The 23,563-nt window shown below is 56.1% G+C and overlaps 7 protein-coding genes and 2 non-coding genes across 9 annotated transcripts; 7 read left to right on the plus strand and 2 right to left on the minus strand.

The window, feature by feature from the left end:
* Positions 1 to 560: 560 nt before the first annotated feature.
* On the plus strand, positions 561 to 633 carry L226DRAFT_t175. Its single transcript has one exon. It is a non-coding gene; the product is annotated as a tRNA-Thr (tRNA).
* A 1,921-nt stretch (positions 634 to 2,554) lies between these two features.
* On the plus strand, positions 2,555 to 3,562 carry L226DRAFT_143992 (uncharacterized protein). Its single transcript, XM_067672377.1, has 4 exons — positions 2,555 to 2,763; positions 2,815 to 2,875; positions 2,934 to 3,223; positions 3,276 to 3,562. The coding sequence occupies exons 1-4, from the start codon at positions 2,686 to 2,688 to the stop codon at positions 3,333 to 3,335; spliced, it is 489 nt and encodes a 162-aa protein (XP_067533248.1). The 5' UTR covers positions 2,555 to 2,685; the 3' UTR covers positions 3,336 to 3,562.
* Positions 3,563 to 4,689, plus strand: L226DRAFT_143993 (uncharacterized protein). Its single transcript, XM_067672378.1, has 4 exons — positions 3,563 to 3,589; positions 3,659 to 4,096; positions 4,195 to 4,255; positions 4,317 to 4,689. The coding sequence occupies exons 2-4, from the start codon at positions 3,858 to 3,860 to the stop codon at positions 4,593 to 4,595; spliced, it is 579 nt and encodes a 192-aa protein (XP_067533249.1). The 5' UTR covers positions 3,563 to 3,589; positions 3,659 to 3,857; the 3' UTR covers positions 4,596 to 4,689.
* Positions 4,690 to 5,218: 529 nt separating this feature from the next.
* L226DRAFT_144066 (uncharacterized protein) lies at positions 5,219 to 6,060 on the plus strand. Its single transcript, XM_067672379.1, has 3 exons — positions 5,219 to 5,424; positions 5,481 to 5,904; positions 5,962 to 6,060. The coding sequence occupies exons 1-2, from the start codon at positions 5,319 to 5,321 to the stop codon at positions 5,834 to 5,836; spliced, it is 462 nt and encodes a 153-aa protein (XP_067533250.1). The 5' UTR covers positions 5,219 to 5,318; the 3' UTR covers positions 5,837 to 5,904; positions 5,962 to 6,060.
* L226DRAFT_546786 (uncharacterized protein) lies at positions 5,841 to 7,122 on the plus strand (the record flags this gene model as incomplete). Its single annotated transcript, XM_067682446.1, has 6 exons — positions 5,841 to 5,904; positions 5,962 to 6,111; positions 6,178 to 6,214; positions 6,277 to 6,366; positions 6,420 to 6,582; positions 6,637 to 7,122. 6 exons carry the CDS (start codon positions 5,841 to 5,843, stop codon positions 7,120 to 7,122), a joined length of 990 nt encoding a protein of 329 aa, XP_067533251.1.
* Positions 7,123 to 10,029: 2,907 nt separating this feature from the next.
* L226DRAFT_489761 (DNA mismatch repair protein MutL) lies at positions 10,030 to 14,152 on the minus strand. The gene is made up of 11 exons (XM_067677287.1): positions 13,813 to 14,152; positions 13,672 to 13,758; positions 13,363 to 13,577; positions 13,114 to 13,298; positions 12,891 to 13,061; positions 12,628 to 12,830; positions 12,497 to 12,576; positions 10,794 to 12,442; positions 10,575 to 10,744; positions 10,372 to 10,517; positions 10,030 to 10,278 (listed from the first exon to the last, which is right to left on the minus strand). The coding sequence occupies exons 1-11, from the start codon at positions 13,985 to 13,987 to the stop codon at positions 10,114 to 10,116; spliced, it is 3,246 nt and encodes a 1,081-aa protein (XP_067533252.1). The 5' UTR covers positions 13,988 to 14,152; the 3' UTR covers positions 10,030 to 10,113.
* A 2,536-nt stretch (positions 14,153 to 16,688) lies between these two features.
* On the plus strand, positions 16,689 to 16,771 carry L226DRAFT_t176. Its single transcript has one exon. It is a non-coding gene; the product is annotated as a tRNA-Met (tRNA).
* Positions 16,772 to 16,895: 124 nt separating this feature from the next.
* On the minus strand, positions 16,896 to 19,894 carry L226DRAFT_489767 (OPT oligopeptide transporter; the record flags this gene model as incomplete). Its single annotated transcript, XM_067677288.1, has 11 exons — positions 16,896 to 17,629; positions 17,697 to 18,065; positions 18,125 to 18,345; positions 18,405 to 18,557; positions 18,619 to 18,678; positions 18,742 to 18,966; positions 19,020 to 19,114; positions 19,189 to 19,223; positions 19,285 to 19,450; positions 19,512 to 19,700; positions 19,761 to 19,894. Coding segments are annotated over 11 exons (2,327 nt in total), but the record flags the coding sequence as incomplete, so codon positions are not given.
* A 1,383-nt stretch (positions 19,895 to 21,277) lies between these two features.
* On the plus strand, positions 21,278 to 22,807 carry L226DRAFT_536868 (uncharacterized protein). Its single transcript, XM_067681207.1, has 3 exons — positions 21,278 to 21,416; positions 21,619 to 21,944; positions 21,999 to 22,807. The coding sequence occupies exons 1-3, from the start codon at positions 21,326 to 21,328 to the stop codon at positions 22,488 to 22,490; spliced, it is 909 nt and encodes a 302-aa protein (XP_067533254.1). The 5' UTR covers positions 21,278 to 21,325; the 3' UTR covers positions 22,491 to 22,807.
* The last annotated feature ends 756 nt before the right edge of the window (positions 22,808 to 23,563 follow it).

Raw genomic sequence — 23,563 nt, forward strand, 5'->3', positions numbered from 1 at the left:
GGCACGCCCGGGGGCGGCGGCTGTCCCTTGACGCGATCGTGGCGCATGGTAGGCTGAGCAACTACTCACTTTTCAGTTTGTATTCGCATCCTCATCACATGTTTATTATTGCCTACGAATTGGGCAACCTCACAAGTCTGGGCCGCGAAGCGTAAGACTGAGTACTGGTTTCGGGCGCGTAAGTGCAAATGACTCGGAGTCGTCGGACAGGCCCCTCGTCTGCTCACCATCCTCGTCCACCAGTGTGGGACCTTGAACAATTTAGCCAGCAGCCCATGCCCAGGGAGAAAAGGTCATGTCATCGCCCAATACTCGTTTTCCACCTCGCTCGGAGTACCACCCTCGAGTTCACCCGGGGGGAAGCGAGCACGGACCGCAGCCATCTCATCCCCCATGCCTTTACCTCCGGTCACTTTCAGCCGTTTGTGTTGTCTGCATGGCCTCCACGGCTGTGATTTGAGAATCCGAGCCGATAGCCGTGACTTGCGTGCTGGTGCAGTGGCATCGTCCCGGCGTGTATTACAGCGATCCATAATATGATGCAAGTGTTTTGGAACGACTCCCGTTTAGCTCAGTTGGTAGAGCGCGTCACTAGTAATGACGAGGTCAGTCGTTCGAGTCGGCTAATGGGAATAAGGCCGTGCGCAAGTTTATTTTCCCGTTCTCATAAGCATCTCTTATCCTCGACTATCATCTGGGGATTGTAGCATTCCTATGGTTATACCAAGGCCTCCACTGACCGCGCTTTACCGTCATGAAAGAAGTTGGCGATCCGGACTGGAGCTTCTTGGACTCCATGCCGTCTGTTCGTGTTTTTTTTTCTCCCTACGGTACACAGCGGCACAGGCTTACAGATGCAGGTAATACCTCTCAGTACATGGCGGTTGCGCTGTGGGAGCGGTCATTCGTATCTTGGATGCCGACTTTATCATCATTCATCCGCAAGTTCTTGCGACAAATCTTGGTCTGAGTGATTAGCGATAGCAGCCAACTTACGCAATGTACTTCAGCTGTACTCTTCAGTGGCTCGTACTCAAATGTCTACCAGTACCCGTAAGTGCGTACATGCGCGCCGGATGGAGGTTTGATAGCACGAGGCGCACGAGCGTCTATCGCAACTTGTCTATTTACCTCATCGTCGACCCGCTGCTTCCCTGACTGGAACAAACTGAATACTCGCCAGGCCATTTATCGTTACCAACACGCCCGATTGAAGACCATCTAACAATTCGTGACCTTTTGGACAAGCCTGATGTATGAATAGTGCGAGCTGCCGTTCCGCGCAGTTCGTCGCCAAACATCGACTACACACGCCCTCCTGAGCTGTCGAAAGGGTGAGTCATAGTAACACGGTGCGAGTCATTTCGATTGCGATCCCCCCTTGCCAAGCCCATCCGGGGAGATCTGGTCAGGACGTTCGACGCTCCGCGAGACTTCGCCCCCCCTGTACACTTCGAAGTATAACATTAGGAAGTCTCACGGAGTGTTTCGTTTCACGGCTCCGTGGCGCTGAATCGTCTCAGAGAGCCCTTGATACATCACGGAAACCTCAAGCTCTGGGGATGGACGATGGCCGGTGCCACGTCGACAGCACACGGCGAACTCGGAGCCATGATGAACGGGGTAGCGTCATGACATCCACAGGGTGCGGTCCCGCGCTTTAGGCCTCTCGTTGCGCCATATACGCACTGCCATTCTTCTCCGATGACTGCGCTGGCGCAGTGAGACATGATCTGGATTGTAGGGGTTCAGTCTAGAGATTTCGTTCAACTAATTCTCACCAGAACGCTCCTGTATCCTGTATCCAGACAGGATGCCCGAGCATGCGTGTTGTTGAGCCTGCTACTTGAAGCGCACTGATGGCGCACATTGCGCAGCGCTGGTACATCGGATCTGGACCTGCCATTGTCTCGATGAGGTATCTGGAGGTCGGTCTTCTTTCTCTGTCTGTCCGTGCAAATATTGCGTATTTCCGGACCCCGTCTGTGTGGCGTCGCAGAGTAGCCCTCCCATCCTTGGACATCGTGGGTAGAGTGCACGGAAGCGTCGGGATAGTCGGTGGTTGCACGTCCGTATCGTTCTTACCGGTTGCGAGGAGCCGGGGTTCTGACTCCGTAACACTGCGAGGAGGGATTATACGGCCATGGGGCCTATGTGGACGAGGGCGGGAAGCTCGGGCTGTACTGCGCCCCGCGCGCTTTCTTGGACGTAAACATCGCAAAGCAAAGCCACGAGCTTGAGAGCGTCTGCGCAATTCCTCCCACACCACGGCGGTTATGTGTAAAGTCTGCGGTTTATGGCGAAAGCCCACTCTAAGACATGCTCGGCTCAGGGAACAAGGCTGCTTCGCTCTCAGGAACCAGCCCGACACGGGCGGTCTCAGTTCTGACTGCTTGGTATTCCCCCCGCTCACGCCTGCCAATGATGAGGACTGACGGTGACCTGACGTCGGTAGGTACCCAGGACAGTCAATATTGCGTCCGGTTCGAGGCAATGTGACAGCCTCCAGGGCGCGAGAATAATTGATCAGGATATCACGTCCGTTCTACCGCTATGTCGCCCGCGATGAGCGGCGACCTGTGACGCAAGCCCCTACTGGAATAGTATGTCCTGCTTCCCCGCTTCCCCCCCTACGACAACGGCTCTGGCGTGTTTCATCTGCATCGTCTTGTGCGTGCACACGCTATGCAAATTGGCTCCCGAGCAGGCTCTGCGGCCGGTCAGCAGCGGCGCGGTCGTGAGAATGTCCGCGCGTCCAAATATGTGAGCAAGTCCGCCCCTTTCATTCTGCCCTTGCTGACCTGGACCACCTAGTCGCCGACGAGTGACTCTAATACACTCGGTGACTACTCATTCCCATACTATGCTCGCCCACGTAATGCGCTTTCGCTTCATGTCGGGTTTGCAAGAGCACGCTCACACGCTATGTACAGGTCTGAATAGCACGTCCCGGAAGAGCCAAGCTCTGCGACTTCCTTGTTGCATGATTCCGTATTCCTTGGCCTTCTTGTACGCTCTCGGCGCGACGCTATCTCATCAAAGAGCGCCGATGAAGTCGGATGAACCACAAGGCTTAGTGGACTGCGGACCGGCGGAAGGACTCAGCAAGAGACATGGGAAGATGGTCTCTAATATTATATCTTATCCTGTACTGTGGTCATTGCGCCTTATCTACCTCGTCACGGGACGATCGTCGAGCGCACGACCCGGTTTCCATAAAGCGGTACGTGCGGCGACGTTCTGACCTCCTTCCACGAGCTGACGCATAATCGTAGCCGATCGACCTGGCCGGGTCTGCGAGAGCAACCTCTGCGTTATCCCAGCGTTGGCTCTAGGTCCCGTCGCGTAACCATCCGGACGAACCGCTGTCACCTAAAGCCTCAGCGTCGGTAACCTCCTCTTGCAACGGCGGGCCGCATGCGACTCAATAGCGCGGCACGGCGCAATACTGAGCCCGTTCGCGACCATCTGGACTGCGGATGCTCTCTCACTAGAGTCCTGCCGTGCGAAGCACCTATGCCGCCGATGATGGACTAATAGACATGCACAGGGTCGCGTGTTCTAACCAGCGCATCCTGAAAGCCACGAGGTCAGTCGATCTGCAGCCATTCTGACTCCGGTCATGACGCCACTAGCAATCTGACCATACCGCAACCAGTCTCCCTCCGTCATTCGCTCATGGTGTCGGTCGTTGAGCCGTTCCTGAACTCCGGCGTGTCCGCGGGGGCTTCTTGAACGCGCCGGTCTGAATAGATCAGCCGGTGCGCATTGCCAGCTCGCCTGAGCTTCAACCTAAAGGTACAGCTGACTATCCTTCCCAAAAATTTCTCAGGAGACATTTGCTTCCGGCGCAGCCTATGTGGCCTCCGTCGCGTTTTGGTACCCTCTCCGCCTACTACGCCCTCTTGCCGACATCGTATCTCTCGGACCCGGCATACCCGTCCCCGCATAGAACGCCTCGTCGATGGCTGCTGCATGCTCCTTTGCTTCGTTCGGACATCTTGGCTCTGCATATCGACACGGACCATGCTTCGCCTACCGGTGACCAAGTCTCCCGACTTGCTCCTCCACGCGGAGACTTTCCTAGCAGTAGCAGGTATGTGATTCCGTGCCGTCCATCCGAGCTCTTCAAGCGCGGACATGAACTTATCCTGCTTCTACCGGACTTCTCTTGTCAACCTTACTCTCGCTTAGGTCCTGCACTCACTTACAAAACCACGCACCGACGTCAAGAGGCGTCATCGACCTTGATCGGGTGAGCACTCGCGTTATGCTGTCCCGTGATCTTCCCCCCATCCTCTCAGCGATTTCGGCAGAATGTCCGCACGGTTGTCACCGCCCTTGCAACCTGTGCGCGTCCTTCGGGGGCGCAGCTCACGTTGTCAGGCAGAGACCCCGCGTTTACGAGTTCCTTGGAGCTCTTTAGCTACATGCCAGATACGATCCCCGGCCTCTTCATTTTGTTGCACGCGATGTGCCTGGACAACGTACGGCCCGCAATCTCGACCCTTATCCCTGCCGTGAGATCACTGTTCTTGAAGTATGCAACGTCGTGTAGTGGGCGTCAACCTTACTTCCATGGCTACCGGACGTGACTCAAAACAAGCGTGCATTGAATTGCGTCTAAACGACTACACTGGATAATCAATGTGTTGTGTCACCTCTCGCTTCAGTGCTCGTCAGCATTCAATCTTATAGTGGCGGCGTCTACTGATGGAAGTCATTGAATGTCGTATGTTTCATTTGACACGTTGTCGCGCTCACTTCTTGTTGTCAGGATGCTTCAAGTTCTTGCGGCAGAACCTCGCTGTCCGCCAGTGTCCGCCACCCGTCTCTCCTCACTTGCACCTCTCCCACCCGATATCGGACGGAACATCGCATCTCTCGTCACTACTACGGCATAGTCTATTCCTCTACGTCGCCGCCATGCTGTCGCTGGCATACTTCTGCGACAAAAAGACGCACGGAACACAAGGTACGTTGCGGTTATTGAACGGCATCCGCTTCTGCCAATGCTATTCAAATCAAGAAAACCACAGGCGGCCCGGTTGTGTACCATCGTGATGCACGCAGACGCAACGTGGTCATCCCAAGCCAATGGTTCACCTGCGACTCACAGATAATGCTTCATTGATAGCCTTCGTGAGTCTTCTGCGCGATCTATTGCTTGGCGATGTTCTGACGGGGCTATGTATTCCAGCTGCGACAACCATATCTAACCTCTTTTTCCCCCGCTCCATGTTCTTATGGAGAAACACCGGATCCCGAAGATGTCCCTATGCAGGACGTAATAGCAGTGTTGCGTTGACAAACGCGCCATGCGAAAATCAGATAGCATGCCGACCAGTAGGAGCATGGGAAACCGGGACGTCTTGCCTGATTTAAGGTTACGACTTCAATTCAAATCGCAACAACCCAACGGCGGTATGTCCTCCGACCACCCTTACTATGTCCCTCACTCAATCTGATAGACTAGCGAGGACACGTCACTTTCGAGTCCCATGCGCTGGTTCGACAGATGGACGCCAAACGTCATCGGGCTTGTGCTCTCCATATAAACTCAAGTGCGGGGATACTGATGACGCCTCAGGTAGCCTGTTCCTATCCTCGCGACACCTTTCGCGCGTCAAAACCTACTTATCAATTCAATCCGATCACCTTCTCGTTCTTGTCCATTAGCCATATCGAGCTTCCTGGATTCCAAGAACCCGGGCTCCCCCGTTTCGAGCGACCTTCCCGTTTCGGTTCCTGTGGAAAGGCCAACTTCGGATTCCCCGTGCCCTATAAAGTTGCGGCTACGGTGGAGTTTTGGGTACCACTCACCTCTCCCAGCTAGCGCCATGTCTTCCCCTTTCGCTGCTCGCCCCGTCGACAATCTCGGCCACGCTACTCATCCCGCTCTTCGTACGTGCTAGTTACAGCTGATCGTCGGGCATTACTCAATTTTCCTCCTCGTTCAAGATCTCCGCGATGCCAGGGATGCCCACGTCGTCTTTGAAGCCGTCCGCCTAGGCATATTGCCGCTCATCACTCGTCGTCTCACCGCCAGCGAGCGTGAGCAACTCGCATCGGGCAACGTCTTCGTGTGGGAAGAGGCCGAGCACAAACAAGGTGAGCACATCCGTCCGTTTTGATATACGGCGCATCCACCCACGCTCCGTCGTGCGTGTCCTTGAGTAGGCGGGCTGGAGAGGTGGACAGACGGAAGACGTTGGTGAGTAATATCAAAATATTCTGACCGCATCTTCTCACCAACGGCCTCCGCTGTCACTGCAGGTCGCAGAGCCGTATGCGAGGAGACTACCTGTTCTACGAGGAGAAGATCGAGACCACTCCGGAGGAAAAAGAGGCCAAGGCTGCTCGCAGGTGCGTCTTCTGTCCATGCACGTTCGGTTTCTCACGGCTGACAAGCACGGTAGGGCTCGACGGACGCTGGACCCATTCGCAGCGCCTCCCGCTCCCATCCGAAGACAAGACCGACCATCGAAGCCAGACGGTCTCACGAAGCAGACCTATTCCACGCACGTCCACACACGTCGCGGTGAACCGCCACGGAAGTGGCACGTCGTTGCCTACTTCTCTGTACGTCTATGTCATCACGTTGCTCACCCAGTCCGCAGCCTGACCGATCTACAGGGCGACGACTACACCCGTCTTCCAGTGGTCGAAAACTACGAATACCTCCGCAACATCAGGGTCCCCGAAGGGATCTTCACATCTGCAAAGGGGAATATCGCTCGATTCGGTCGCGTGCTGGAGGACGCCGACAGCCACGAGCCTCCTCATGCGGGCAGGGACTACCACGACTGGACACCAGCCCCGTGGGCTCTGACCTCTCCTGTCATTCGTGGGGTTCCGAGCGTCGATCGACCCATGTCATCATCATCCTCATCTTCTTCTTCGGCAACGCTGCGCACTTCCAGTCAGTACTCGGTGGGACAGCACCGCCCCAGCAGTGCAATGGGCACCTTACCACGTTTAGCGACCGTGGTTCCCGTTGGGCCGCTGACGCCGCCAGCCTCCCCCATGCATCCCACGAGCCCGGGTAGTGGTCCGGGCAGTTATAAACCACTCACCGCGGAAGACCGGCGTGTTCTCAACAGCTTCCGCTTGGCACTATAGGGCATCGTAATCGACCTGTCTCTTGAACACTGGGTAGCTATGACATTATTTAGGGTTATTGGACCGCGCCATGTAAGATACATCGTCTTGAACGTCAACAATGGTGTCGTACGAGTAATGAAGCATATCCGGACTCACATCAAACCGCCAGTATGGGCTCATTTGACAATTTTAGCACATGATGACGCCTTCCGTCCGCGCTGCACGTCCCCCGAATCGGTTCTACAACTGCGCCGCACAAGTACCAGAACACCATTTACTGGCTGGGATGTGGACTCACCTCGTACATTGTCAACCGATCGGAGGGTCCTCGCTCACTCCTCGGAGCTCCTTTGTCCCTTCCCACTCCATGACAGACATGATCGAGAAAGTCTTGCCTCCAAGGGAGCAATTTGCGCGGAGCCTCTCAACGGCTGCTAGCATCGCGGCAGATGCTGCCGGCAATTGAGTTTTAGTCTTCGTGGTGTTTAAGTTCTATGCCAGCGTGAACATGCTGAGGGACGACAGTGGCAAGCCATGAGCCGAGGTTGCAGTCTAAGCATCGCTTTGTCCTTCCTACCAGGGACCGTCTCCGAGGTTGGTCCGCTCGTGGTTGGGGGTCAACGACGGAAGAAGCCAACTCTGGGGAAAAGCGACCGAGGTGAGAGTCGCATTCGCTCTCATCGCTCCCTGTTGTCACATTGATAGGACTTCACAGGTGTTCCTCGCCCAGACACCAATGAGGCCGTGTAGATCTGGGGAGTGAGAGAACCGGAATCCCACGGAAGAAGTTGGCCCCTTCCCCTCCTTCGGGTCCACTTCGACTCGTCTGCGTCTAGATGGGTCGATGCTTCCGACGCGCTTGCTGAGTCGTAATAAAATTGAGGACGAGCGAGGACGATGACTAGCGAGACCTGAGAAAGGGCGAATTCCCCCGTTCCATCGACTTGCCAAAACAAACCACGTGACCACGAGGATTCGAGCATACCCGGGCCGCGGATTGCGGCACTTTACCCACTGATTTCCTTTAAGCTACCCCACAGCATCGCTGGGCAGCCTACGCTCAACGATGCCGTCCTATGTGGCGAACATGCCCCAGTGCTCGCGCAATGTGGTACTTAACCTCATTCCGCTCTGGAGGTATAACCGAAGTCACGATGTGCCATTGATGGGTAGCCCTTGATGCCCAGGTTTCCTAGCACAATAATGGATCCGATAAGATTATTGCATTTTGGAATCGGTGGTCGGATACACCATGGAAGATCTCGCCCGTCGTCGACCCTGACCTGCTACTAAGGACTGAACGGGCCGAAGGAACACGCTACGCATCGGCGCGGTTAGGACGGCGGGATGACTCGTTTATCTGCGCCTTGAAAGGTGCGCTGGTAGTCTCCCCACATGATGACTTACTAATCCCGCCCTTTCCTCTCGATGCCCACGGTGACAGTCGCGTGAGACCACCGCCGAGTCTCAGCCAACCGCCTTACAGGTCCTTAGAATAACGACCGCTATGCTGGGCGAAAACTCCCCTGTACGAACATATGGCGATTTCTTCTGCGCAGTTGACAATTCTTCACTGCGTCCTATGGCCTCCTCGGTATGTTCATTCCGACTGCTCTCCCCCTGTACCAAGTAAATCAGGCCCCAGTTTCGTTTCGAGGTCACGCATGACAGACGGGCTGGACATATCATCACAGTCGGTGGCGGTCCTTAAGGCGCGCCACGATTCGTCAAGAATAAACCACACGGCGAAAAATGTCCCAGCCGAGACATCAGGACCGCAGTTCAAGTCATTTGACTCGACGATGAGAGGTCACAGGTGTGTCCTGGAGTTGCTAGCCCCGTTTCTCCATCCGTCTATCTCCGTGCCTGAAACACAGTGCAGCAGCTGACTTGTCTTCCTAGTCAACATTCTAGCGAAAATTCTTGAGTCCGTCCTTGAATATCCGCGAACCTCGGGGGACGCACTCACGACCAATCAACCGGGCCCATGGATGCGGCATCAGCATCTCGGGCATTAGAACGGGTCTCGAAGATGATGTCGGTGCTATCATCAACACCGCCGACTTTCGGTGGTAATATTCTTTCTCCGCTTGTGGGGAGGTTACTACGCGTGTTTACTCACCGCCTCCATACGAGCGTTAACGCGTTGTAACCTCCCTCAGCAGCATACTCATGGATGCGGACTATGCGAACCAAGCCCGACTACCCTGCTTCGCCATGAGTGTTGAATGTGGATGAGCTCAGAGCTGTGATGTAACCGGTGCCTACCATGGCGCATGATGGAACCAAGACAGAAGACAACGGTGCCGGCATTCCTACCGACCGTGAAGTCACTGTTGAGGTTACGACATTGTGCCTCTTCGAAGCTCCTCCTGCTCCCCTATTTACCTTGAAAGATACGCTGTATTCGGGGCGGAAGCCAAGAACTTTCGATTCTACCTTGGCTGAAGCTGAACGTATACTCTTGGCCACGGCGTCACGTCCGAGATACACACGAACACGGGAAATATTGTCTCCATATAACTTAGCCAAGCTGTACCGAGAAGCTCATTTGATCGCAGTGGGCGCAGGTTTGTCTACTCAATGAGATCTAGTATATGTCGCGCACCTCGACATACGAAATGCCATTTATTTCCTCATCGAGTTTCTTGGTTGCCTTTCCAGGTTAAGACTAGGTCACCAGCCGCGAAGCATCCCAGTCATGCAATGCAATTGAGTGCATCTGGTGATCTCCCGAAGCTCGGGCCAGCTGAGAGAATTATTTATCGAGACCTTATCGATCTTATTCTAGCGTGCGCAGCGGAGTTCGTTCTATTGGACGAACGTGTATACCAAGCACAGTTCCGTGGATCCTGCCGTAATTCTTGTCGCGATCGTCCGACGGAGCCTGTCGGAACCCGAGGTGCCCAGGGGATTCAGCGAAGTGAGCCAAGAGAACAATTGAAACCAAGATAGAGCAATACAGAGGGTGATATACGCGTTACGAGATCCGTGCGGGCCGCTAACACCTTACCCCTCAGAAGCAGCACGGCCGAATGCGGCCCACTCGACGTGCTTGACAGAGTCACGTTGAGGATCCCACCCAACACCGCCGATATCTGAAAGATGGCGCATGGTGGGTCGGCCGTGGGGGCAGTGCCATGGTTGATTTATAGTACCCATATGCTGAACGATCTGGAAGACGGGACAGGAGCCACAGATCATTTAGCACTGACTCATCCCGCAAGGTTGCTGACCGCATGCGAGTTAGTGGAGAGACACACGTACCGATGTCATCTGTCGCCGGTTGAGGGGAGTGCCTATCATGATACTCTTCCTACACGCACGCATGGCAAACATGGCACGGGCCTTGGAGCACCGCACCATTTGGCCAGCGGGGCGATCCTGCATGAGATGGAGAAGTTCTTCGAGATCTGCGTGCACTTCTTTGAGTATCGCTGAGCAGGCACGCGGGGAAGGTTTGGGCTGACCTTTCATGTCGAAGACGGTGCTCTTACTAATCGGTTGCGCAGTCAACTGCATGCGCTGTCCAGGCGCACGGTCTTCGGACACATCCAGCTCGAAGCCGTTTTGTCGAAGGACATCGATATTCTCGAGTGCGACTATTTCGTCAGCAGCCGCAAGCTCCAGCACATGGGGGCTGTGCGAGACTGTGAGTTCGAGGATGGCACCGAGGGGAAGTACCATACCGGAAGAGCATCTGCGAGTCAATCTTGGTCGTGCGCTGCAGAGTCTCAAAGTTGTACTTCTCGTCCGCGGCATGCTGGTCCACGATGAACAGGTCGTCCATCTCCGTATCGGGCGAATCACCCTTATGAGAGCGTGACTTCCGCCGCCGCACAATGATGAACCCCAGGTTGAACTGCCCGACAATCTCCATGTGTGCGAAGTCGTCCTTGTCGATGACACGCGACAGAGTCTCGACGGCCTCATCGTCATCCGTGGCACTCCCGATACCAGCAGAGTCGAGCTTGTCGGTCTCGAGCTTAGCGATGCGCTCCCTCTCCCGCTCGCGCACAGCGTCCGTGAGGCGAGTCCGCAGCTTGTCCCAAGATGATACGACGCTAGACAAGTCAAAGGTCATTGAAACAGACTCGTGATCTGTCGTTCGGACAATCTCCTCGTTCGTTGCGCTGGCAGAAGAGTCCCCGAGGTCGCTCCGAGCCGTCACAGGCTCAGGCACGTCCCGATCCTCTCCATGGGTTATATCGATGACCTGTCCCGTTGGAGACTCGTCTTCCTCCATAGGGCCGTCATCTCCAACTCCGACCCCGCTAGACCCCGTCTCCTGCGTCTCAGGCCTGTCTTCCCCGTCATCCCGACTGGAGACAAGTTCTTGCTCGTCTTCCTCCTCTGCAGCCACGTCCTCACCTTCCTCACCTTCCTCACCTTCCTCGTCGACGTCCATCTTGACTTCCACCACCTGACTCCCGGTCCTTGCGAAGCCCCGTAACAGCTCCCGCATGCCCTCCCGTGCACCCCGACCATCGCGCGGCGCCTCCAGCTTAGACTTCTTCTTCGGGCGCTCTCCGGGTACGTCGTCAGCTGGCCGACGCAGGTTCCAGGATGCGCCAGATGTGCTCAAAACCATTTGCTCAGCCGGGCTCTTCGATGACTGTGACGAAGCACGGACGACGGGGCGAACGGGAGGCCTGAGTGAAGGGATAGGCGCGTCCTCAGGCGAGTCGTCCATCGCTGCCGGTGACGCCCTCTCGGCAAGCCTCCTGCTCATCTGAGTAACCGTTTGAGACATTGGCGCCTCCCCTTCGGGGGAGGCAACCCGATCCCCATCCTCATCCAGCGCCTGCCGAGCACGAGATGGGGCTCGGGTCGGCAAACGGGCACCCACAAGATAGCCGTTAGCGTTGGGCCGGGCCTTGGCACTGGCGTCTGCGTCGACGTCGACGTCCATATCTACGTCCACATCAGCCTCGAAGGGTCCAACACCCCGCACTTCCTCAGCTCTATCAGTGGAGAGCTCTCTGACTTCGGCTTCTAAGTCCACGCCGTGTTCCTGAGAGGCGAGCGGGGCGCTGGATGAAGAAGGTTCGGACAGGAAGGTTGGTTCGCCGAATGTCGGCTCGTCGCTCTCAACTACGGACGGACCTGCAGCTTCTGCGAAGAGAGGCTCCGAGGATGGCTGGGAGGTAACGGGGCTAGCGTCGTCGCCAAGCTCTTCCGGCAGAAAGAGTGGGTCCTTATGTGCTCGAGCTTGAGGAGGTGTATCACGAGGCTGTGTCGCCGCGGTAGACCCAGCCGAGTCCATCCTGCGTGGCGCCTGAGAAGCGTTGATGTCGTAAGTCGCCCTCGACGGTGCGTACTTCTCTTCGAGCGCAGTCTGATACCAAGGTTTGGTGAGTTCGTGATCTCAGCTTCCGGGCTTGGCACCTACTCTGAGCGCCTGTACGAGATTGTTCTCGCTATGGAGTAGAATTGTACGCTTGTCCGGGCTGACATTGATATCACACGAACCTGATCCAAATGATGAGAACCGGTGACAGCAGCGTAGCTTTCGATACGTACTCGTGGGAAGGATGAAGTCCGCTATGATGAATGGCGACTGCGTGGCGTTGAACGAGCGATACACCTCGTTGAACGCCTTCTGCACCTTGGAAGGCGAACATGGTCGTCCGTTGACGAAACAGAACTGACGGTCAGTGCCGTTGCGTCCACAGCCTACGGCAAACTTCGAGATTAGTCCTCGCACTTTGACTTCATTGGAGCTCCTACGACAGCACACGTAGTTAAGTGAGCCGGAAACACAGGAGCGCAAGGGAAGCGCTTACTCGTTATCGTCCTGGGTCTTGCCTAGGCGCCGCAGGACTGCTGCCTCGACCTCGACCACGAATGTCAAGTCAAGCTCGACAAGGTTCTCAAGCACCTTCGGACCCCATATCGCAGAGACAGACGCACGCGTCGAAGGGGTCCCATCCGTGCGCAGCTGAACAGTCTTCTTACTGAGCTGATCGAATGAGCGCATGATATGGAGGGAAAAAGGGCTCTACGTACCCTCCGGAGGTCTGATTTGTAACACTAAGACGGACACCCTTGTTCTCCTTCGCACATGGGACGAGGGCGTACGCGTGAAGGAGGGTGAGCGCTTTGCCGAATTCGCGCTTCGCATTGCGCTCTAGCTCCTTGCGCCGGACGGGGAGTGGCTTGAACAGGCCGGAGACCGTGACAGTCGTACCTCGCTGGTGAGAGGGCGCAGCGATTAATCCAGCTTGAAGATTAGTACGAAAACGCGACTCGACTCACCTGCCGAGCAGCCTTGCCCTTCTTACTCTTCGCCTTGCCTGTCCGCTCAAACTCTATGACGGACCCTGCCGGGGCTTCTGCTGCGGTGGCAGTCGTGACGGACACGGACTCTGCGAGGGCGCAGAGAGAGGAGAGCGCTTCTCCGCGGAATCCAAACGTGGCGACAGACTCGAGGTCGGTGAAGGAGGACAGCTTGGATGTGTGGTGTTTGAGAGCTGCACGGTACATAGTCAGAATCAACAGGTCTAAAGTGGTCTTCTTCCACCACGCGTACTTCATCTCTCCAGTTCCAGCGAAACGAACACTCACCAATAGAATCATAGTCCTCCGGCGGGATGCCACTCCCATTATCCACCACCTCAAACGACTCCAGCCCATACTCCTTAAACCGCACCTCTTTCTCCCGTCAGCATTTCCACATCCACGCCCCATATTCCAAGTGCGACACACCTATATTGGTCGCCCCTGCGTCCAGGCTATTCTCCACGAGTTCCTTCACGGCCGTCTGCAGGTCGACTACCACCTGGCCTGAAGAAATTTTGTGCACAGAGCCGGCATCCAGTGCCTTTATGCCAGTCGCGTCGCCCTTAGACGAGCTGACAGCTACTGCTTGATCCGTGTTCATGGTTGTTGGCGTCGCGAGGAACGGTTGTTCGTTTACCACGTAGCGTCGTGAAACTTGAAATCCAAGGTATCCGTATATCAAGTATGATTATTAAATCAGCAAAGAGAGGGAGCTAGATAGCAGCAGGACATGGCAGAGCACACGAAAACAAAGGAAATTGAGCTTGAAGGAGAGCGCACAAAGCCGCAAGCGCGCATGTGTGACTCAGAACGCGTTACGTCACTGGGTGACTCACGCGTCGCGACGCGTCTGTGGCGCGCGTAAGAGGCTCGCAGTGCCCCCTCATCCCGGCCTCTTCCTTTGGCCTACGACTCATCACACACGAGAACAATAGACAGATCAAGCAGCTCCAATTCTATGTGCTAGTGATACATTGATGCGGAAGACAGAGAAGACTAGTGATACAGGTGTACTAAAGATACAAGTACGAGTACGATGCAAATGCCCACGGCGTCGAGCAGCAGGCGATGCAGGATAAGTTACGATATGCGTCAGTCAGGCGAGATGAAGGTGCAGGGGAGGGTGATATAAGTGACGCAATAATGTAAGTCGCGAATGGCGAGGCTTGAGTACCAGTGATAATGGAAGGGCCGAACAAGTTATGCCGGGATGTGTCGCGCGTGTGGGATTGAGGATGCTTCCGCAGTCTCATGCCCAGCGCGCACAAGCAGATTCAGCTTCAGCTTCAGCTTGAGTCCAAAGGGGATTAGAATCGACCCCGAGGGGACCCAGGTCGGCACTGCACTTGCTCGATCTCGGCAGTGAAAAGGTCCTCGCCTAGGTGCACGATCGCGACCAGCGCGAAGTCTTCGAGTGTAAACCGCTTCGTTTGAATGTTCCAGTCAGAGAGCACCCCAGCCTTTCTGTGTCCAGAAGAATTCTGCACGCGAGCCAGTGAGACTTTCCGCACTCGCGCGACAGACGAAGAGCCACAGCTTACAGCCAAGAAGGTCTTGAACACAGTTGCGACCTGGGTAGCCATAGAGCCGATTGGCCCCGCGTTGATATCCGTGATCCAGTCCGCATAGCCTGGCCACTGTCACCACATTCCCAGCCTCAGTCTCAGCCTCATCCTCGACCGCGGCCTCTCTGGGAAGAGAACCCACCGAGACCTTGAGCCGCACAGTCCGGCTGTTCATGACCTTCACTATCGTCATATCGTTCGCGCGCGCAAACCTCCCCGAGAGCGAGGCGCCATGCGCACGTAGCAGGTCTCCCATCGGGAGTGGCTTCCCAGCACAATCCTTGGTACTGAACCTCCCTAGGTTCGGGACGTGCACGTAACCCGGCTTTACGTCCAGCGTGTCCGGGTCTGGCTTAATGTCGAACGTGTACACCTGTGGGACCGACATCTCGACCAGCGAAAGCGAAGGCGCGGTACGAGCGACGGCGCGGAGAATACGAGACACAAGAGGCTAGCTAGAGGCACAGTGGCTCGAGGATGCCAGAGCAGACGAAGTGCAGAGCGGGGGGCGCATTGCGGCGGGGATATGTACTGACAGCGCGACAAAGCGTCGGGCATTGTGTGCGCACCCAGAAAGACATGAATGTCATTGCGCATACGATGGTCCGACATAGCAGCCCTGCTAGCCGAGGAACGAGTCCAAGCGGGCGGGAAAAGAGGCGAGGCGCTCGCGTCGGTCTAAAGCGTACTCAAAGAGCGCACTCGCGCGTGTCCGGCAGAGGGCAGGGCGCAGATACTAGCAAAAAGCAATGCCAAAGGAGAAGCGTGACAAGTTCCTGAGGGCGACGTTTCCGGGGGCGAGTCAGAACGCCGGCGTCCGTGAGGAGGCGGGTGAAGGCTGGCGCAGGAGAGCCCCCTCGCGCCCGGACATGCCCACAAAGGCGATCAAGTATCGTTGAGTCCCACCACGTTATCGCCTATCAAGAATCAGGTCAATGGAAGACATAGCGTGATAAAACGTGGCTGAACCACTCCCTTTATACGAGGTCTCTATCCGGTAACTTGGACTCCGGTGAGTAGATGAATGTCGAACCCGATTATCCACGTATGCCATGTCCCACGTGGGCATCAGCATAATCCTTCTGTCCCTGTCTGCACGGCTGCATCACCTCGGGCGCGGGAACCGACGTGTGGTTTTGTAGGTCTGCCTAGCGGAGACGAGCTCTGGAGCGAATACTATTCATCAACTTGTCTCGCCGGCGAGCTGTCGGGAGAGAAGATAAGACAGATTCCAGTTAGTATACGTAGAGAGACGTAAGCACTCCTCAGGAAAGACAAAACCAAAGAATCACGTACGGGAGAAACTCTGATGTTCCTCGTGGTTCATGGCGACGATGAACGTTGGGACCAGGCAATCGTTATGAGGCCAGCACGTTCCTTGAAACTGTCGGCTTATGGTAGAGTAACATAGGTATCGCGAGCAGATGGTCGCGCTCACCCATTGCGCGAACACCTACTGGTGCAGTTCAAGCACCATGCTCGTTCTCAATCCGTGAAGGGTACGTGTTTCGTGCCCTCCGAGTCCTCGATGGGCTCGGTAGCAACATATATGCACTATGAGCATTGTTCATAGGCGGTAAGCGCATACTTTACCGCAATAAGAAGGGCGACTGTGGTGGATAAGAGAAGAAAGAGGAGAAAGTTCCTCCAACTCGAATGGTAAGTTCAAGAATTAAGTGTTTGTTCTGTTCGAATGGCGCCTGTCATCCTGATAAAATACAAGCGCCTTTCACGTACAGCAACTTGACGCAGTGGAAGCGTGCAGGGCTCATATTCATGTGGCAACCCTGAAGTCCCTGGATCGAAACCAGGAGTTGCTATCCTGAGGAGAACATTTTTGTTCTTTCGCTTGCTCCTATAGGAATTCGCTCACGGTGACAGCAGGTCATGGAAGGCGCATGAATGTATACCATTTTAATATTTACGGAGATAGATAGAGAACAAGGAGGCTCCAATGTATCACAATACAGGTCGGAACTAACCTCAAGCACGGGAGTTTCAGTCACTCAGGCGAAGACAATAATCTGGGTTTCCGACAGGATTCAGAGCCCAGGTCGGGAACAACACCGCCTTCCCCGACGCCCCGCCCACCGCGAACGAGTACACGAAGACCATGATCTGCGTGCCGCCATCGAGCGCGGCCGAGAGCAGGAAGTTGTACTTGCGGAACCATCGAGGGCGGTACTTGCGGAGGTACCATTGTGAGAAGATGGCGAGCGCGAGGGACGTCATCCACGACGAGTTGATCCCGACGGAGAGGTAGCCGAGCTCGGCGACTACGACGGGCGTGAAGACGTAGTTGAACCCGAGCCTCGGCCAGAGCCGGTGCGCGAGGTAGAACGGGATGGGCACTGCGAGCCCGGCGATGAGCATCCACGGGATGAAGCCGTAGCGTGCGCCGGGGGCGTAGAGCGGCTTCGCGAGTGCGCCCCAGGAGATGGCGGCGGAGTTGAAGGACTGGACTTGCTGCCCGGACCAGACGTTCGTGCCTTGCACGTCGAGGAGGATCGCGCGGTTGCCGGCGATCACGGACTTCATGACGACGTAGTTGAGGACGCCGCCGATGATGCCGCCGATGGTCTGCATCGTGAAGGTCGCGCGGGGAGGGAGCTTCGTGTACTGGCCGAGCTTGAGGTCGCGGAGGAGGGTGAGCGTGAGACTGTACGTGTTCGACCCGTCTGTGATGGGGCGGTCAGCCGTGCGCTACGCAGCAAGCGATCGCATCAGAGTGCGAATGGGACGTACACAGTGTGAAGTACATGTTGGCAACGGGACGACCGGGGACCATCGCGCCTCCCACCATCTGGATGAGGAACTGCAGGGAGGGCGCGTACCCGACAGTCGCGTAGAGCGTCCCGATGACAGGGATGAACACCCCAGACAGGATGACCGCGACGAGGAAGCCCCACCACGGCAGGCCGGAGTCTGCAGCGTAGCAGAGACCCAGGCCGAGCGCGAAGGTGACGACGAAGATCGCGCCGAACCACCAGAGCGGGACTTCCTTGTAGAGTTTCATCTTCTGGTAGTGGAGGTCCTGACACTCCTTCGTGCGGATGTTCTTGATCACGTCCCAGACGTCCTTGAAGTGCCAGATGAAGAAGTGCGTCACCGCGGCTGAGGTAGACCATGTCAGGCGTGAACACGGTCGCCAAGGTATGAGCAAGAAGACTTACTGCCGATGTACGCTGTACGCGAGAGCTGGGTGAGGGCCTGCGACGCGGCGTAGTATGGGAGACCCTGCTGCTCGAGCTTGGTAGTGTTGAGCGTGAAGTCGTCGTTCAGGATTGATAGCTGGTCGTACTCCGTCCCGTTCTCGTAGAAGAGCAGCTGGGACAGAAATGGGAAGTTCTGTGTGTGCCAGACATTCTGAGAATAACAGAAGCAGAATGCGAGTCTGCATCGAAGATATTCGTCTCGGTCAGGATAATAACGAATAGAAGGGATCGGACGCACATGCAGACGACGACCCCTGCGTAGAGTGAGAGCTGTGTGGCGAGCGGCGTGAATAGCGAACCGATGGCACCTCCGCCCGCGCCGACATAGTTCCAGTCGAGGCAGAGCGCGAACATGCCAAGACCTTCGTTACCCGCCGCGCCGCCGAAGACACTGCGATAAGGGGTTAGTGCGGTGTTTATCACTAGACTATAGTCATGAAGCGCTGGCGTACCGAGTGACCCAAGCGTTCTTCTGCACCGCCAAGCAGACGATGGAGATACCGGTGAGCGTCCTGCAGACGTCCGCTCTTGTTAGGAGGACAACAAGGTGTGAGTGCGAGGTAGAGAGTACGTACGGGGCAATGTACTCGGGGAACCACTCCCAGACGAAGATGCCGACGAGGACGCTCCAAAAGAACACACGCCGCTTCTTCTGGAGGAATACCCCCTTCCCGCGATGCATGGCGTCGAACAGCTGCACCTGCGGCATCAGGAACGGATACACGGCCCATGTTGGGTAGACGAGATAATCCCGCGCAAGGCCGGCGAGCCCATAACCGATGAGCTGCGAGGCGATCAACCTGGGTTTTAGATCCGTCAGTATGCGTTTGGAGAGCGGACCGACGATACGCACGTGAAGATGGCGATGGCGGGGCTGACTGTAATGTGGTAGTAGAGGTCTTGGGCTGCAAAGACCGAGATGGCAGCCGCTTGGTCCGAGGAGGTGGTCTGATGTCGGCATGAGCGGTGAACAGGGAGAAAAATAGGGATATTTCAGAAATAGAGATAGGAGCAGCACTCACCGACATGATGCTGATAGCGACGTGCTCCTTGATATCTGCGCAAGGGTACATCCCGTCAATGCGGGGTACTTCACTAACGATATGTACGATACGCACTGAACGGGCCCGGGTTCACGAAACGCCAGAACCAGGTGTCTCTCGTCCGGAGTCGTTCGATGTCGTGTTTCGGACCTGGGACGATGGTCTCCAGTGCCCGCCCGAGGATGAATGCGAAGACCTGCAGGAAGAGGCCCGATACCTGGACCGTCTGTGGGCGGAAGTACTGTCGTGGACACATGAGCTTTTGACGATGACAATGAACCGGAATCCTGAGATGAACGCACGAAGAGCTGGCCTAGGACGGCGGCGAAGCATGAGAGGCCGAGACTGAGGACCCAGGTGCGGGCGGTGTTGACCGGGAGCGAGGGGTCGTCATCGAGAGAGACGAGGCGGAGAGCGTAATCTTGTTCCGTCTCGATAGGCCGTTCCTTTCCGGAGTCGTCGAGGTCGATGGCACGGACGTCTTCAGAGACCTGATGCACAGCATGCCCGACCTCAGTGTGCGACGGCATCGAAGATAGGGCAACACTCACGTCACCAATCTCATTCAGGTCGTTTGTCTTCTCCACAAGCGTAGGGAGGCCCTCAACAACGTCCGCAGAGACCGGCACCTTCTCGTCGACAATGGAGCCGTCGGACGCCTTGCGCTCGATGATTATTGCCATCTCGTACAGGTGCCCTCTGTCTGCGAGACCGCACGGCAGGAAGGTGGAGGCCAAGAGGGCGCGCTATCGCAGCGATAAGCCATCCGGGAGGTTTATAAACGGCGGGAAGGAGCTGGGTTCCTGACTTCCTGGAGCCAAGAGGTCCGTCTGCTCTCAGGGGCTCCTGTGCTCCCACCCATGGGAGTGTGAGAGGATTGTCGTGTATGCAGAATGGATGTCGCGATAGCTGTATCACGGCTTAGGTGGTGCTTGTCTGAGCCGAAAGGGCACACTCGGATGAGCTATCGTGCAAGGGGCCCGGCGGGTGGCGTACGAGAGGCACTGCGCCCACGCCGTTATTCAGAGATGAAGCGCTGCGACATGCCGTTCGCCTGCGTTTCAGATAGGATTAGAAAACAGTGAGGAGCAATTGGTGCGCTGCGTTGTTCCTGAAGGTCTCGCGCGGCGACTCGATAGGCGCGATATCAGCTCAGCGCAAGTGCTGGACTAGACGGCAATCGTAGATGGAAGAGCTCAGACCGCGTTAAAACGAGACTAAGCAGTCACAAGATCTGCTTAGTACATACTGTAGAAGATACCCATAGTCAGCGGAAGTTGTAATACATGATACGACGAGTACTCGCCAGGTGTGTGTGGAGCCAGCAGGCGGCTTAGGCAATGAAGCGGAGAAGTCGACTCACGGCGACGGGCGCATCGCACTACTAAAAATCTCGGTTTGTACACGTACAGGTGCGCATCTTTACTTCGACGTCATGTTCTGGTGCATCCGGGGTTTATCGCATTGCCAAATTCTTCGTTCAACGGAGACACCGAGTTTCGAAAGTGACCAAAAACTTGGTTCGAATTTCGTCGAGCAATGGGATCATGTGAGAACTGGCTGCCGGAGAGAAGAAATACTAGGCGGTCGACCGGGAGGCAGGGATACAAGCGGTGCCACCAGAGACGTCGGGTAGGAAGAAGCCAATGGGGATACATTCCCGCGCGCACAGAAGTAAGAGCACCAGACATGGCCTTTCCCGATCAAAAGGCCGTCAAGGACGTTTCTGGCCAAACCGAAACGAACTAGCTTCTGACGCCTCTTTCAAGTTAGCGGCGATATCCAAGTCGATACTAGAGGCTCCCGACGCCTTCTGCTGGCGGAGAAATACTTTCAGGAGTATTTCCCTAAGGCATAGAAATTGAAATTGGAACTTATTATTCCCAAGACAGTTGCAGAAGCAAGAACGTATGTTCGTAGTGCGAGCCTGGATGATGGAGGGGAGCCTAAGGGTTTGTTTGCCTTTGTTAGGATCCAAAGCCTCCGCCTTCCGCGTTTGGAACGAGTCGGGCATGGGCCAGCTTACATAATGGATGGCGGGATGCACGGAGAGCTGAGGCGCCTGCAAGGTTGTCTGTTCTCATCCGCAAGTCATCTCCAGTCGCTCCTTTCCCCCATGGAATCTCTCAACCTCAACAACCTCGCCAACTCCCTCCCGTCTTCACGATATGCCAACGCCGAGAAGGAGCTCACGGACAACTTCCGAGGTACGCACCATCTTCCTATCTCTATCCCGACCACCCCTACGACCACACATGTCCTCGACCGAACCCTCGCTTTGAGTGTCGAAGACATTGACGGCCACATGAGGGTTACACGTCGTCTGGAAGACCTCTGAGGTGGCACGGCGCCGACCCCTGTACACCCGACATGGAAACATCTCGCTAACGACCGCCTTCTCCCCTTCAGCTGCGGCACTGAGTCTCACAACGCTCTACCGCTCCTCCAAGACGGCATCCAAGCGCGCGTACAACGCCGGCTATGCCGCCGCCTGCCACGACCTCCTCAACATGATTCAGCAGGGCGTCTCCACCGAGGCCGATCCTAGCCGCGAAGTCACCATCGGCAGGATTATGGACTACATCGAGGCCCGTTTGGAGGCGATCAAGGCCCGCGAAGAGGAGGAGGATGAGGAGGATGAGCGGGCTGCCAAAGGCGTTGCTGGTCCGAGTGCGCCCAAGCCCAAGCCCGCTAGCCCGACTCTTCCCTCGGCTCCTACGACGAGACCGGCTCAGGTACGCGTCGTCTTGCTCATCTCCGCCCCCTTTTCACCTCACCCTTTCGCACAGATGGTGACGGCACCGCCGACTCCGTATACCCCATCGACGCTCGACATGACCCGCCCGTATGTTCCGCCCACGTTCTCGTCGCCCACCCCGTCCATGCTCCCGCTCCGGCCCATGTCCGCACCGTTCCAGTCACTATCACGCGCGTCCAAGTCTCGGTTCATCCCCTCGATCAACCCGAAGGAGCTCTCCTCGGTGCCGTTGCCAGGAGACCCGGTATCCTTCACGTACGACGCGCCTGCTGTCGCCGAGGTGCCTCCCGCGCCCGCACCCGCCCCCTCAGAACCATCTGCTGTCAGCATGCCGATGAAGAGGCGTCGCGAAGCCATCGCATCCGACGCGTCACAAGTGACCACTGATGCTGCGGGCAATGTTGCTGGCACGAGTCGTCGGAGAACCCGCAGCTGGCGTGGCGAGCAGTCTTCCGCAGCACAAGGCGAAGCGATGGACGTCGAGGAAGAAGGGCCGCAGCGCAAGCGTGTTGCACGGCGATGAGCTGTAGCGGGGGGTAAGAAGATGGCGTCTGTGGGTGTGTGGCGGTTGTTACGTTCCAAGGCATAATAGTATGAGCATCCTTCCCCTTCACCTTTACTTACACATACACCTCACCCACTTCACGAACACGTTACGCCACGAATTAGTTCTGCATGTACACTCCCTCACACACCGCATACCGCACCTGCATCTGCATTGCATGGCATGGGCATGGTTCCGGGCACATGATTGTATCGTATAGCCGTAGTATGGTTTTTCTGCGTAACGTTATATGTTCGGGCGTGGCTGCAATTGTATAACATGGCATGTTCTCGCTCGTTTTTGCGCTCTCGGCATCACGCTGATCAAGATCAATGTCCAGCTCTGCTCCTACATACATACTTGGTGTCGAGACAGGAAAACTGCGGTGATGACGTAGGCGTTTGATAGAATGAGTTACCGAATGTGGAAGGCGGCATGGCGGCTAACTTCAATGATCATCCGAACCCTGGTCCTCCCCAATGTTCATCGCACGAACCGCGAGCAACAGATCTTCTGTCAAACGTGTATTTCTGAACTTGTCTACTCCGCTGAGTGCTCACGTGCCTCTGTATACTAGGCTTTGTGTCTTAGTATCTTCACCGCCCCTCGCCGACACGACTCCGATTCCAATCATGGCTGTCTGTTCACTAGCGAGCTCCACAATGTGCACAGCCCGGATTCCCCGGATGCTGGTTATGGCATGTAAGTCAGAGTCGTCATTTTGAATCCGCAATAATCAACATATCCGCCGCCAGGGTTACACAGCTTCTGTTCAAGTTGTCCAGGGGCAACCGTAGGTACCGCATCACGATCCGCGCGGATAGCTATGTATAGGGATATAACCGTGTCTCTCGCTCTTCCGTCACTGGTCCAGTTCGCAATCTCTGCGGCCACGGTCCCATATAAAACACCCTTCGTAGTGCTCGCTTTCTCTTCACTGCCTCCTTGTAGAATCCTCGCCCTCCAAGCATGTCAACGCAGTACACCCCCGACGCGGTCGCCTCTGACGGCAGCAGCGAGATGTGCTCCATCATCGTCACTTATCGCCTAAA

The sequence above is a fragment of the Lentinus tigrinus genome (assembly GCF_003813185.1).
Source record: "Lentinus tigrinus ALCF2SS1-7 unplaced genomic scaffold L226scaffold_21, whole genome shotgun sequence".
Classification (NCBI taxonomy): Eukaryota; Fungi; Basidiomycota; class Agaricomycetes; order Polyporales; family Polyporaceae; genus Lentinus; species Lentinus tigrinus.